Genomic DNA, 12,552 nt, shown 5'->3' on the forward strand with positions numbered 1-12,552 from the left:
TTTTACCGCTGTTAACACCCTTGTGTTCTCAGGCGAAACTTGTTTTCATGCACAGTTTGCAAACGTAAAATCCAGACCTTAAATTCTTAAGAACACACTCATCATCCGGGGCTTAAGCGGCTGCCGAAAAAGTAACCAAACCATGCTTTCTTTTGCAATCTGGACTTATTTGCTCATTGATTGCGTTTCCCGGCTTTCTGTCAGCATAAATCATGACTGCAGTCCCGTTTGGCAACTGACTTCCCGAAGCACATGGACGCATCACGCAGGCAGACTTTTCAAATCTCTCCATGGATTTCAGCACAACATAAAATGACTTTGATGAAAATAAAACCAGACATGATGTTCTTTGTAATGGCTTAAGTTGTCTGTCATTCCTTGCAGACTTTAAATGAAACCAGTGACTGCCAAGAAAGCAGCAAAACACATCAAGAATTCTTGGCAGTAATGTGAAGTAAGTGTGGCATGTGTGAACGGACGTAAACATGCAAAACACAGGTATGGCCCTTTAATATTTGATATAAAAAAAAAAAGACAATGCCTGTTTTCTTTTTAAATTCATCTTTATAAATAGTGAGGATGGAGCTCAGCCTGAAATGTTGAATGATTGTTTTCCAGAATGTTGTTCATTTGCAAATCTCACTTGGCCTATTTTTATACGTGCAAGTTGGCAGTTTTTCACCATTAATCGGAACGGGAAGGAACAGGAAGATCACGTCATATAACACTGTGATCCTGGAGTGCATCCCATTTTTTGACATTTTCGCTTTAAAGCCAGCTATTGGCTTGCTAGAGGCTTGATTTCGAACCCCTCTTTAAGCACTTTTACGTGCTACCTCATTTCAGGTTGTCCTGTACAAGCTGACAGACACTCATCACACCCTCCTGCAGCATTAATGTAGTGGCGATGTGGCACAGGAGTGTGACACACTGATGGGAGGAACTGGAGGACAGACCAACAAAAGATATTTGGGAAGAGTGATAATTATAAAAATAGCTTTTGACTAAATAATGTAAAAGATTGAGAATCAAATAAATTATATATGGTCATAGTCTGAATTGCATTACATAATTGATGCACACAGTCGTCCATTATGCAGCAACTGTCAACATGTGAAATATGTTTGAAAAAATAAAACAAGTGTGATTCTCAAACCACTTAATGGCAAAGAGGAAGGAGATAGCTGTGGGACAGCGCTGGTGTCATTGCTGGACTCGCATGAATCATACAGCTGCTGTGTTTTGCAGCTTTCCTTTTCTTCTTTAATCTGTGGCGCAATTGAAGTGTCAGAGAGAGTGTTAGGATGCCTTTGGGGTCTCAGCTCCTTATGGGTGAAAAAGATTAGAATGTCAAATGTCGCTGCACACATTACAAATGCCTCATAAAAGTAGTGGGGACTGCAAAGGCATACTGTGGAAAGTGGAGGGTAGTTCAGGGCTCTTTTGATTTCTCAAGGTTCTGGCATGAAGCGCAACCCGATGCTATGAAGACAAAAAATCATGGCTGTGACTCAGGATTTACTGTGTTGACTGTGATTGCTTTCACGTGTTTGCAACTGCATCAGCTGTGTTGTCAGACATCCAGGTTAGATGTAATGATTAGAACTGATAGGTGTTGTTATGAATAATAACTTATTTGCCTGTTTTATATGATTCTGATACCCGCGGTGCGTGGCATGCGGGGAGGACAAGTGCTCTCATATGAGTGAAAATTGAGTTTCATCAGGGGCTGAGCTGCATCTGCAAAATTACAAGTGCAAACACTCTTGTGATAAAGAACTCATATTCTTCTTAATATTCTCATATTAAGACTTATCACAAAGAGCGTGTCACTCGTTTGTTTTGTTTTACTGCCTTTTAAATGCTATTTATTGAAATTTAAAAAAAAAAAAGCCACACATACACACAGTGAAACACATGCATCTCCTTTTTTTTAATATTGAATTTTCTAGCTAGGATCTTATCATAGCCTATTTTGAAACAGCTGGAAGGCAATTTTGTACAAGCAAAACAGGTACAGTCGCATGCAAAAGTTTAGTCAAAGTTTCTGTCACTCTCAAGAGCCTGGGAAGTTTTTCATGACCTGATTTCCACGAGGCATGGAGTTAAAAATTACACATTTCTTTAATATTTAACAATTTTAAAATGGTTTCCTTCTTCTAAAGTTGAAAAATAAGACAGGGGCCGGAAGCGAAAGCTATTGCATGCTGCATGGTCAGTGCTTAATAACACCCCTCCTGGCAAGTATCAGTGTAAACACAATTCGTTGCCAACAAAGAGCGTTTCAGTTTCCATTTTGGAGATTTTTTTTTTCTTTTTTCAGATTCTTCTTGCAAGACTTCTGTTCTGTGAATTATTGCGCCGTCTTATGTGTGCTTCACTTTTGAGGCCCATGCAGGAATGTTCAACGTTGCGTAGGCTGGGTACTGCGAGAGCCATTAATACATTTAGATTAAGCATAGAAGTGGCCCTTTATAGTGTGTGTGTGTGTGTGTTTAAAGTCACTGAGCCTGTTTTAGTGTTGAAGCATCAGAAACAAAACCGTATTTCCATCCTGTGGCCTTAGCCTGGAAGGAATTAATTGTTTAAAACAACATTAACACACCAATTTATCTCAAGATGTTAAAATAAATGTACATCTTTAATTGTCTTTTGGAGATGAGTTTGTCGTTTACTCTTTTAGCTATTCACAGCAGCAGAAAATGTGGCTCTATCTCTCAGCTTTGGCCATGTGGGAACGTCATGACTGTTTGCTTAGATAACAACGAATAAGTGATCAAAGTCCCTTTAATTTGCAAGTTACCTCTTTCAATTTGAGCTCAATGCTGTTTGCACAGCGTTTTCAGAGTTTTCCAGCTCCCAGTACATTAAAAGTAATGTTCTCTATCACAGGTGAGAAAAGACCCTGCAGAACTACTGCAGACTTCAGTATTTTAAATGGGATGTTAAGTCTAGAAAGTGTCATCTTCGATGATGAATTAAAGTGCCATAAAGAGGATCCTGCAACTGATTTTGTCTATTTGTATTTTAAAGACACCATATATTCTGCAAAACCCATAGTTTTCTATAACATACAAGCAAAAAAAAAAAGGTAAGTTATCATGGAAGAAAACCAACAACAAACAATTAAAAAAACAACCCAAAACTAAACTGGATTTAAATATAGTTGATGATTTAACTACATTACTCTGTGGTTTAATACTCACAAATGTAGAGCCATAAATATAGGTTGTTTATGATGTTACGTGACGATCTATTGGTCTGGAGAGATTTACCTCTACCTGAAGGGGAGGGGGGGGGGGGGGGGGGGGGGGGGGGGGTCAGTGTTCTGGGTCCACTGCACAAACACTTTTTGAGCCTGCCTGATAAATCAAAGAGTTGCCCTTGTTCTCTGTCATCTGACAGAAAAAGATGGGAAAACAAAACTGAGAAGTATTCCTAAACTTCTGTTCAGGTTAATTGCACTTGATCAGTGAGAAAACAATCAGGTCTGGAGCGATTGTCAGCCAAGGTGGTGTTGTGCTGCGTTGTATGGAGGCAGTGCAGCCTGGAGAATCATGCGAGGATGCCCACGAGGCTGTGCGAGCTTTGAAAAGGTAGGCATTTTTGAGAGGAAGCAGATGGCCCACATTAAAAGCAAAGGGCCCTTGTGACTGTCCTCAATGGCCCTGTAGAGAACTAGGTAATTAAATGAGAAATTTAATCAAATTCCTCAAATTAAATGTCCAGCTGGATAGTTCTGCAAGAACACCACTGACTACACATTTACCTAAGGGAGCATCGCTAGTAGATGCATAATTCTCCAATCGCCACACACTTGCATATGATGATAGCCTATTCCAGGTGATGATTACTGCTGAAGTATTCCATTCACAATTCAGCCAGCAGGAGGCAAAGGGGCATCATGTCTGGCCACAGAGGGGTCATTTTAATAATGGGAGCAGGGAGGAAGCAACAAATGACAGGATGGGGGTGGAAATCACTGGATTTAGAGAGGAATTTGTTTCATCTTTTTTTTTTGTTGTTGTTTTTTTGTTTTTGGGCTTATAATAAAGCTTAAATCCAGAGGCCCCAGCTAGATAACAATGCCAACAACATTTCACCATGTTTGATGCAACATACATCATTTAAAAGAGGCTGCTGATTCCAGTGTGGATGGTGACTGGACAATCTGCACACGAGTCATTGGTTTTTTTGGAGTCTTTCCTATTATAACACAAGAAACCAGCTTGTGGGTCCGTTCTGTGTCATTTTGCATTCAGCAGATCCAGGAACCCGCCCCCCCCCTCCTCCTCCTCCTCCTCCTCCCCCGTCCCTCCCTCCGCTGCACCCGCCCCGTGCAGGCTCCTCACGCGCAGCCTGTCCGGTAGGATGGGACCAGAGCAGTAGCCACATATCCGTGCACGCCTGACCGCTAGACTACTTCCTGGATGAAAGAATGGGACATTTCCAGCACTACTTTTCTGCTTCAAGCTCCGTCTCGCTGACGCCGCGGATAATCACTTAATAATGACCACGTATGATCAATAATATTCGACCACTTTTTCCTGTAGTTAAAGACAGCGATTGATTGCCGATTGAACCCCCCCCCCCCCCCCCCCTCCTCTCTGTCGCTCCACACTTCGGGAATGTCGCTATCTGGAAGGCTGCAGCAGACACGGAGGAGTCCAACAACAGATTTTGAATTGTTTTCGCTTTGCCGTAGTGAGCTGAACGCTTTATTCCTCGAAGCTACGAGCAGCCTCTGCTCACGCTGGAGGCGAGGAAACTGGTCTTTTTGAAAGCAGTGACTGTATCCTGTGACCGCCAACCATTACTTTGATGCTCTGCCTTCGTGGCCGCTGCTCCAACTTCGTTCCAGCTTCGTGTGTGTGAGTCTTTTTTTTTTTTTTTTGAAAGGAGGAGAAGCAGAAAAGACACGCAAACTTAATCACCCGTTGCCTTCTTGTTGCTCTCGATGAGTAGTCTAACATGCGGAAAATACGGGAACCGAGTTGCTGGTGGATTTTATCCTTAATGTTTTTAACCTTGCCCGAACACAAAGACTGTCAACCTGGTAAGTACCCGCAAGGAAACGTTAGCTATCAGTCTATTGTTGGGGTTTCATTTGCAAAACGGGTAGGAGCTAGTTTTTTTTTTTTTTTTTTTTTTTTTTTGCTTGACGATATAGGAGATTTCCCCAGAGGTGACGCTTTACTGAATTGTTAACGGGTTGCTGGGCCGAGCCGACATGCACGTCCAGAGATCGTGTGTGAACGCCGACACGTTTAGCTTCTGTGATTTGTGTGCATGTTATTGATTAGGCAGCTGGACTGTGGCGCAAACTACCCCTGCGTCGACGTTGGGCTGAATATATGGACGAGCACTGGTTGCGGATGTTTGACCTTTTCTCGTTAGCTCCTCAACACCGGGGTTTTTTTTTTTTCCAGCCAGCGCGGTGCAATTCGTCAATCAAATGAAATGTAGTGGATGTGCGTGTATTTTTACTCCGAGGCTGTGAATTTATAAGGTTCAGCGATATCTCCCCCCCCCCCGTGGAATTCACACTTATCAGCTCAACGTGTAGTTTCGTAACCGTGAAATAAGGAGTCCCAAGTTTTATTACAGGTTTACTGTAGTTATGACCAGTTCAAGTAGCGGTGTAATGTGTGTGTGTGTGCCTTTTGCGGTCGTGTGTGTGTGTGGAGAGAAGGACTGGGGCGATAGTTAGCGCTGTTGGTTTGTAGATGGATGTGCATGTATGGGGGGCGATTAATGCCACTGAAGCGTGAACGTAGTTCTGTTTGGGATTTACTAGTGTTGTACTGGAATTTGTACCCCCCTGACGTTCAATTGTGGATTGGCTAGCTTCATGCTTTAATTTTAAATGTTTTTGCTGTCATTTATTGAAATATCTTATTGGATAATATGCTATTTTTGTGGTTTTATAGTGTCGGTCAAGTTAAAACTATGTAATATTTTACTGATTAAAGTGTAACACTGCTCTTAGTGTTCTTCCTTTACCATCATTGTTTCCTGCCAACAAGTCCTTATTTGTGTTGTTAAAACGATTTATTTAATTTAATTTCATGTTAAGTTTAACTTTACATTGTTATACATGGACAAATAGACACAGATAGAAGATTAAATCTTGTATAAGCTTTCCCATAAAGCACCTTTTGAATAATCATAAACTGAGTTGACTTAACTAAGTTAGATTAACCCCCACCCTAACCATGTCACCACACACTACTTCAGCCAAAAAATAAGATAAAAACAACAACAACAAAAAAAAAAAACATTTGTCTTGTGTATCGGTAGATTGATTCAGTAAACTTACAATTGTGTAAGTTCAATGTGAATTCAAGATCTAATATCTTCTGATCCTGGTCATGCTGATGAATTTAGTTCTTTGTAACCACATGAAAACTTAGCCCATTTCAAACACAAGACATTAATTATTTAATCAAGCTTTTAAAGTGACAGGATTCTGTCATTCAGGCATTGGCCACTTTTCTGTTAATATTCCTCATCCTTTATTAACATGTGCTAAGGAAAGCGATAGGAGGGAGCCATGATAAATATGCATAAGTGGCACAAGTGCGGTACATCAGTCGTGGCCTCTGTAGAGTCACAGTTTTTATACATTATCATATCATGTCACCATAGCAATCATATACAGTCTTGAATAAAATAGAGCAGCAGTGTGTAGAAATAGCACAATATGTACCTTTTCTACACGGTTAAATTAGCAGAACTGTATTACACTTCCAAGAATTTAAATTAGCTGTTGTAATAGCATTGGTATCACTTGAGAAAACCATGATCTTTTACTGCGCCAGATGATACTGTCTACTTCATTGCTGCTGTTTGTCAGATGGGAAGCAGAGCACACACAAAAGTATGAAGTTGTTTTGCTATTATAGAGGAAATTTTGGCAGATTTTCACATTGACGCGGCCCGTAACGAAGACTAATTTGGCATCCATCTTGCATATTACCTCACCTGTGATCTCTCTCCAGACAGTAACAGACAGTGTTATGTTGACTCTAGTCTAATCTTTTGTTCTTTGTCTTTCTCTCTCTTTTCCTCTTTCTCTGATAATGTCCTCTTGCATTTCTTTACTGGATCAGTCACTGTACACATTCCAAACAGCTATAGTGTTGATATTTCCTTGCTAGCATGTGATGCAATGAATGAAGCGAAACTCGGCCATAACGTCACGTGGCGTCTTGGAAGAAATAGTTGTGAAGTGCTGTTTCTCAGCCTCGGGATGCTGCTGGGAGGCCATAGCTCTAGCAATGTGCATAATAAATGTCACTTTGCAATGAAACGAGCCAGTAATATGGAGTTTTAAGGTCAGAAAGTTGCAGAGTGAAACTTTAAAAGCTTGTGTCAAGCTACGCCACATATAATTGTACTCATCAAAATGGTGGTAGATGCTGGAGTTGACAGTGTTGATATCTGATCAGCAAGAGCAGAAGATTCAGTGGAAAGGTTTTCAATCAGTTTTTCTTCATTGCAACTAAAATCATTTGATGAGAAAATAAGTGATGCTGCTAATAATAGTAAGCAAAAGCAAGGAATGGAAAAGTTACATTGCTCAAGTTATTAATGCAACCCATGTGATTCACAAGAACAGATAATAGTTTGAACCTACCTATGTTTATCTGTCCTTCAGTCTAATTGCCATATTTCATACTAGTGCCTCATCGATGGTGGTATGTATATGTTAAAAGACTGACTTAGACAGATTTCAATAGCAAAATGTTGCAGAAAGACGTGACATTGACATATTCGCATAAAGCTTGTGTTTAGAGTAGCTGGATTCATTTATCAAAGATGGCTGCACATTTACATAAGCATTGATTAGGTGCGTGTATGTTGATAAAGGCAACCACAAGCGGTAACGCTACGTTTTGGAGAAATGAAGAAAGGGGGAGTGTAAATTAGGGCTGCGCAAATCATCAGATTTTGATCGCAATCATGATTTTGGTGGTCACACCAAATCTGCTGCATGCGTCTCTGATCAGTCAGGTTCTCAACCAGTAGTCTGCCAACCACCAGGGGGTGAACATGTGGTTAAGGCTTCATTAAGCTGCCTAAATATCAAGTGCGCACACCTTTTACCAGCAGCCAATTAAGTATTGTTGCATTGGTTGGACATTTGAGGTGGGCGTGATTAACACGGAAAAGCATGAAGCGGTAAGATGTCGCTTCCACATTTTTCCTGTTGCTGGTAAAACGGATTGTTTTGATTAAACAGCTGATCATGGTGGTAAAAAATGCAAACATTTGTACATGTGGCATTAAAATACACAAACCCTGCTGAGTGCAACACCCGCCCTGCCGCGTGCACACTTTGCCCTGCCACGGACCAAGTTGCTCGTTAAATATGAAATAACCAGGTTTTTTGCACAAAAAGCAGACATCACCCCCCCGCACCGATCCTTTCCTGCTTCAGACTAAGTTTCTCATGGATTATGAAAGAAACTTTAGATTGATGAGAGCAAGTCATGTCGAGAATGGGGGGGGGGGGGGGAAATACAGCTGCATCCAAACGTTTGATAAGAAATATGAGATCCCTTTGTGTAATTATTTTTCCAAAGGGGCGTGGCCTGCGCTGGTGGTGCATTAAAAATACATTTTTTCCAGACACAATGAATGATCATGATTAATAATCGTGATAACAATATTGATCAAAATAATTGTTGTTATTACTTTGGTCATAATCTTGCAGCCCTAGTGTAAATGTTCATTTCGGAGTAGAAGGGCCTTCTGTCGAGCTTTGAAAGAGAAGAAAAAAAGGTGATTTACACTGAAAGTATTGTAAAAGCTGCAAAGGGGTAGTTGTAACAAGTGCCAAATTGCTCCGTGTCTAATAAATCACTATTTTTATTTTTCTCTGCAGGAATAAAAACTGATGGACAGTTGGTTATTAAATCAAAGTAGACATTTTAGGTGAGGAATAAGAAAGAAATCAAGCAAGCAATATAATCAGGTTCCACAAGCTTAAAGTAATTAAAATAAATGTCCACTAGTTAACTCTTGCAACCTTTGAATTTGTTCACTGTGTTAATGATTTTGATTTATACATGGTGTTGTCATTTCCCCCAATATTTAGATAAATAAACACACCAAATACAACTAGCCTATTGCTTATAGGCCCTATAGCTTATAGGCCCAGGGTGATTAATGTTCCTTTAAAAGCAAATGGTGAAAATGTTAAAAAAAAAAAAAAAAAAGAAATAAAAAAAAAAAAGAAAAGGACAGGCTTTACTCCAGCACAAGAACACTTCATTCACCAACAAGAAATACACAATCCAGCTTTTCTGAAACAATTCCTCTTAATTCTGACATTTTACTTTTGTATACACTGAATAAGTCTGTTCCTGGTTACGTCTGGTGATAAAGATGTATGTTGCTTTGACAATCCAAGGTCAGCTATGAGAAGCTGAGACATCATTGAACAAGTTGTCAACGATTTATTCAGCCTAAAAATGAAATCTGTGCACAGATACAGACACATTTTTGAAAAAAAAGTATTAACTATGGTAGTAGGAGCTATAGTAGTTAGAGGTGTGATTGCCTGGGTTTTAAATGAACACTCAACAATGGTGACCCCTAAAGAGGATGTCTATTTGCTTCAATAGCATCAGTAATATGGAGAGTTGTTAAGCCATTAGGAGAAAAGTACTAAAGGCTTTTTGTCATTTGAAAAGATGATATCACTCTTCGTGTAAGTGACAGGAGTTTGATTTATTAAATGACTTTACATGTAGTGGTTTATGGTGGTTTATTCAGACAACCTTAAAGGTCCTTGCCATTTGAAGTTTTTATGACTCATACATCTGATAGTTGTGGGTAAAAAATTTTTTTTTTTTTTTCAGGTTGCAGATCTCAGTGGTACATCTTGAATGTCATCATCCTATTTTCTGAACATTGAAGGAGCTGGGTCATCAGCTGTGTTGTAACTCTAACAAGTTTTCCAGGGGTTTAGTGTATATATAATGTACTCTTGCTTAATATATTTACTTAAGTGGCACCGATCATCCTCCATAGCTAAGCAGCAGTAATTATGATGATGTAACAAAGGAGAATGAGTTTTCTCTGAGTCACCGCCACCATTATACCTCTCCAAAATCCCCTGGTTCAATGCTTCCACATCCTTAGTTCGCAGCTTTATTGACTGGTAGCTTTACAAGCCCCTAAGAACTGAGTTTTCTCATATGACTTGTCTCACTAGACCTTTGACACGCAGCAGAAAGGCAATACAGGCTGACCAGCCGACCAACGAGAAGGTGGTGGAGGACAAAATCCACTCGTACAGTGTCATTAAACTGCTCCTTTAATTTTAGTTGGACTGATATAAACGTTACAGTTTTCACCATGAAGACTGTTAGTGTGCATGAAGATGATGCGATATGAAGGGTTAAGTGTTTTTCTTAAATCATGCATACTCTATTTAAACTTATAGCTTTTGATAGAAATAAGAACCTCTTGATGTAATTTTCCTGACAGTTTAGAAGGTTTTGCTTCAAGTATACCCCCCATAACATTTTGAGTTTTTTTTCATTTTTCCATTTAAAAAAATTTTTTTTTAAATTTTTTTTATTTCTTTAAATATTTTTCTTCAGTCACAGTTTAAGCTCTCCTTTTTTCTTTTTTTAATTATTATTATTAAAATGATTATTTTGAAAAACAACATTTAAGGAAAACCTAGGCAAGATTGTTTTCCTCTTTAGCTGTGTGGTAGCATTTGCAGCTCTCCAGCAGCCATTAGAAGTATTGATCAGCTTCCTGATTGTGGCACTTAATGATAATACAGCCCTGCTAAAAGGGATAAATTCGTATGTTCTTGTGAAATTGATGGGGACAACTTCAAACTGACACCACTTACCTGGATTGAAAATAATAATAAAAAAAAAAGAATGATACCAAGACATTTAATAGATAAAGAAAATGGGTTAAGAACAGTTCTTTTCAAAGAAAATCACTGCTGCTTGCTGGAAATGGTAGATAAATAGGAACACATTTTCTGAAATTAATTAATGAAGTCTTGATGGAGTGCTGTACCAGGAGAATGCCAGCTGCCCGGACATCACTAATGTCGGCAACGCCATCATTACCATCAAGGTCCTTCTCTGGATAATTGGTTCAGAGCGTATAGCACTGACAAAACATCTCTCAAGGAGCTCTTGTGGTTTAAAATAGCCTCACTAACATATGCTCAGTCTCAGCCATAGATGGGACTCCGCGCAGTGTTATCTGTTGTTTCTCCACCAGCTGCCTGTGCCACCCACTAAATGGTCCGATGGGGAAACATTGCAACTGTAATCACTTTTCACTGGTGTGCCCATAATTTGCTGTTTATCCTTTCTACTGGTGATGCTCATTCTTCCCATACAGCTTTCAGGTTTAATGCATAACTTACCCATCTTTCTAATTAGGCTGGCGAAACTTTAGCACAACATTGCAGTATTCTACTAATAACATTATTTGAACTGGGACGACTTGAATGCTACGAGGGAGCCAACTTTGTTGTACAGCTGTCTGGTTTTGGTGAACTGAGACTTGGTGTGCAGCTGGTGGTTAAGCAGTGATCACCACTGTGGTTTGGGGAAAACACCCCACCATGTTTACCTCAAACTGATCAGCTGTGAAAAATATGCTTCATTTGGCTGAAATGGCTTGTGAAATGAGATGCTCTTTATTATTGCAAAGTTTCCTCCATAATTTAGATTTATGGAACGCATAAGGTTAGTTTTATTTATGCCATAGTGGAATTTAAAGACAGTTTAGGTGAACGCAGGACATTTAAATGAACATATAACAGTAAATTTCATGTGTTGGTAGTGTATGTGGCACTTAAACATATCACAAGGGTCAAGTATTACGGTGTAAAGGACAGATAAATGATAGAAAAAGTGAGCAAACATATGAGGTTGAAGGTGTTTGCCCTTTAGAAGAGTATGAATATTTTTCTTCCAGTTTCAATGCAGCTACTGATGGAACATGTTTTTACAGTAAAGTACACATTCACAACTGTGTTGTTTTAAGAATTTGGCTTAACAGCCACACACTCAACACATAGTCAATCTTTTTGTGTTATCAAGTGCTTGTTTTGTCAGGAATTATTAAGAATGACAGAATTCCCATACTGCAAGTATCTTATGAGTTTTCAGCACTAAGTGGCTGAAATTAAAACATTTCAGCGCCATTATCATTAAATGAGACAACATTCAAAACGGCTTGCAAAAATGCTTTCCGTTGGATTTATATCTTTTTTTGGCGCGTGTTGTGTTTCGTCAGCTGTGAAATTGCACCATCATTTATAAATTAAAAAGAATACTTTAGCCTTAGCTGCCACTGGATCCTCTGCTTTTTTTTTTGCATGTTGTCAAGGATACTGTTAATGGAGGAAAATATTAATGGCACAAACTATCAGTTAAAATGTTCTTTTTACAGCTCCACAGATTCCCATCGCCCGCTGTTTATTAGTAGGACTGTTGCTTATTTGAAGTCTTAACTTTATATTCAGCTGATGTCACTTTAATCTTTTTGGAAATTCTT

General features: G+C 39.3%; 1 protein-coding gene across 2 annotated transcripts in view; it reads left to right on the forward strand.

Annotated features, from left to right (window-relative positions):
- The first annotated feature begins 4,791 nt into the window (after positions 1–4,791).
- Positions 4,792–12,552, forward strand: part of ca16b (carbonic anhydrase XVI b) — a 107,886-nt gene continuing 100,125 nt past the window's right edge. For both annotated transcript variants that reach the window (XM_079242959.1, XM_079242960.1), the window contains exon 1: positions 4,792–5,056. In XM_079242959.1, the coding sequence (XP_079099085.1) occupies positions 4,972–5,056 (85 nt within the window). In that variant the 5' untranslated portion in view covers positions 4,792–4,971. The remainder of the gene's footprint in view (positions 5,057–12,552) is intronic.

This window comes from Telmatherina bonti (assembly GCF_933228915.1).
Source record: "Telmatherina bonti genome assembly, chromosome: 6".
Lineage (NCBI taxonomy): Eukaryota > Metazoa > Chordata > Actinopteri > Atheriniformes > Telmatherinidae > Telmatherina > Telmatherina bonti.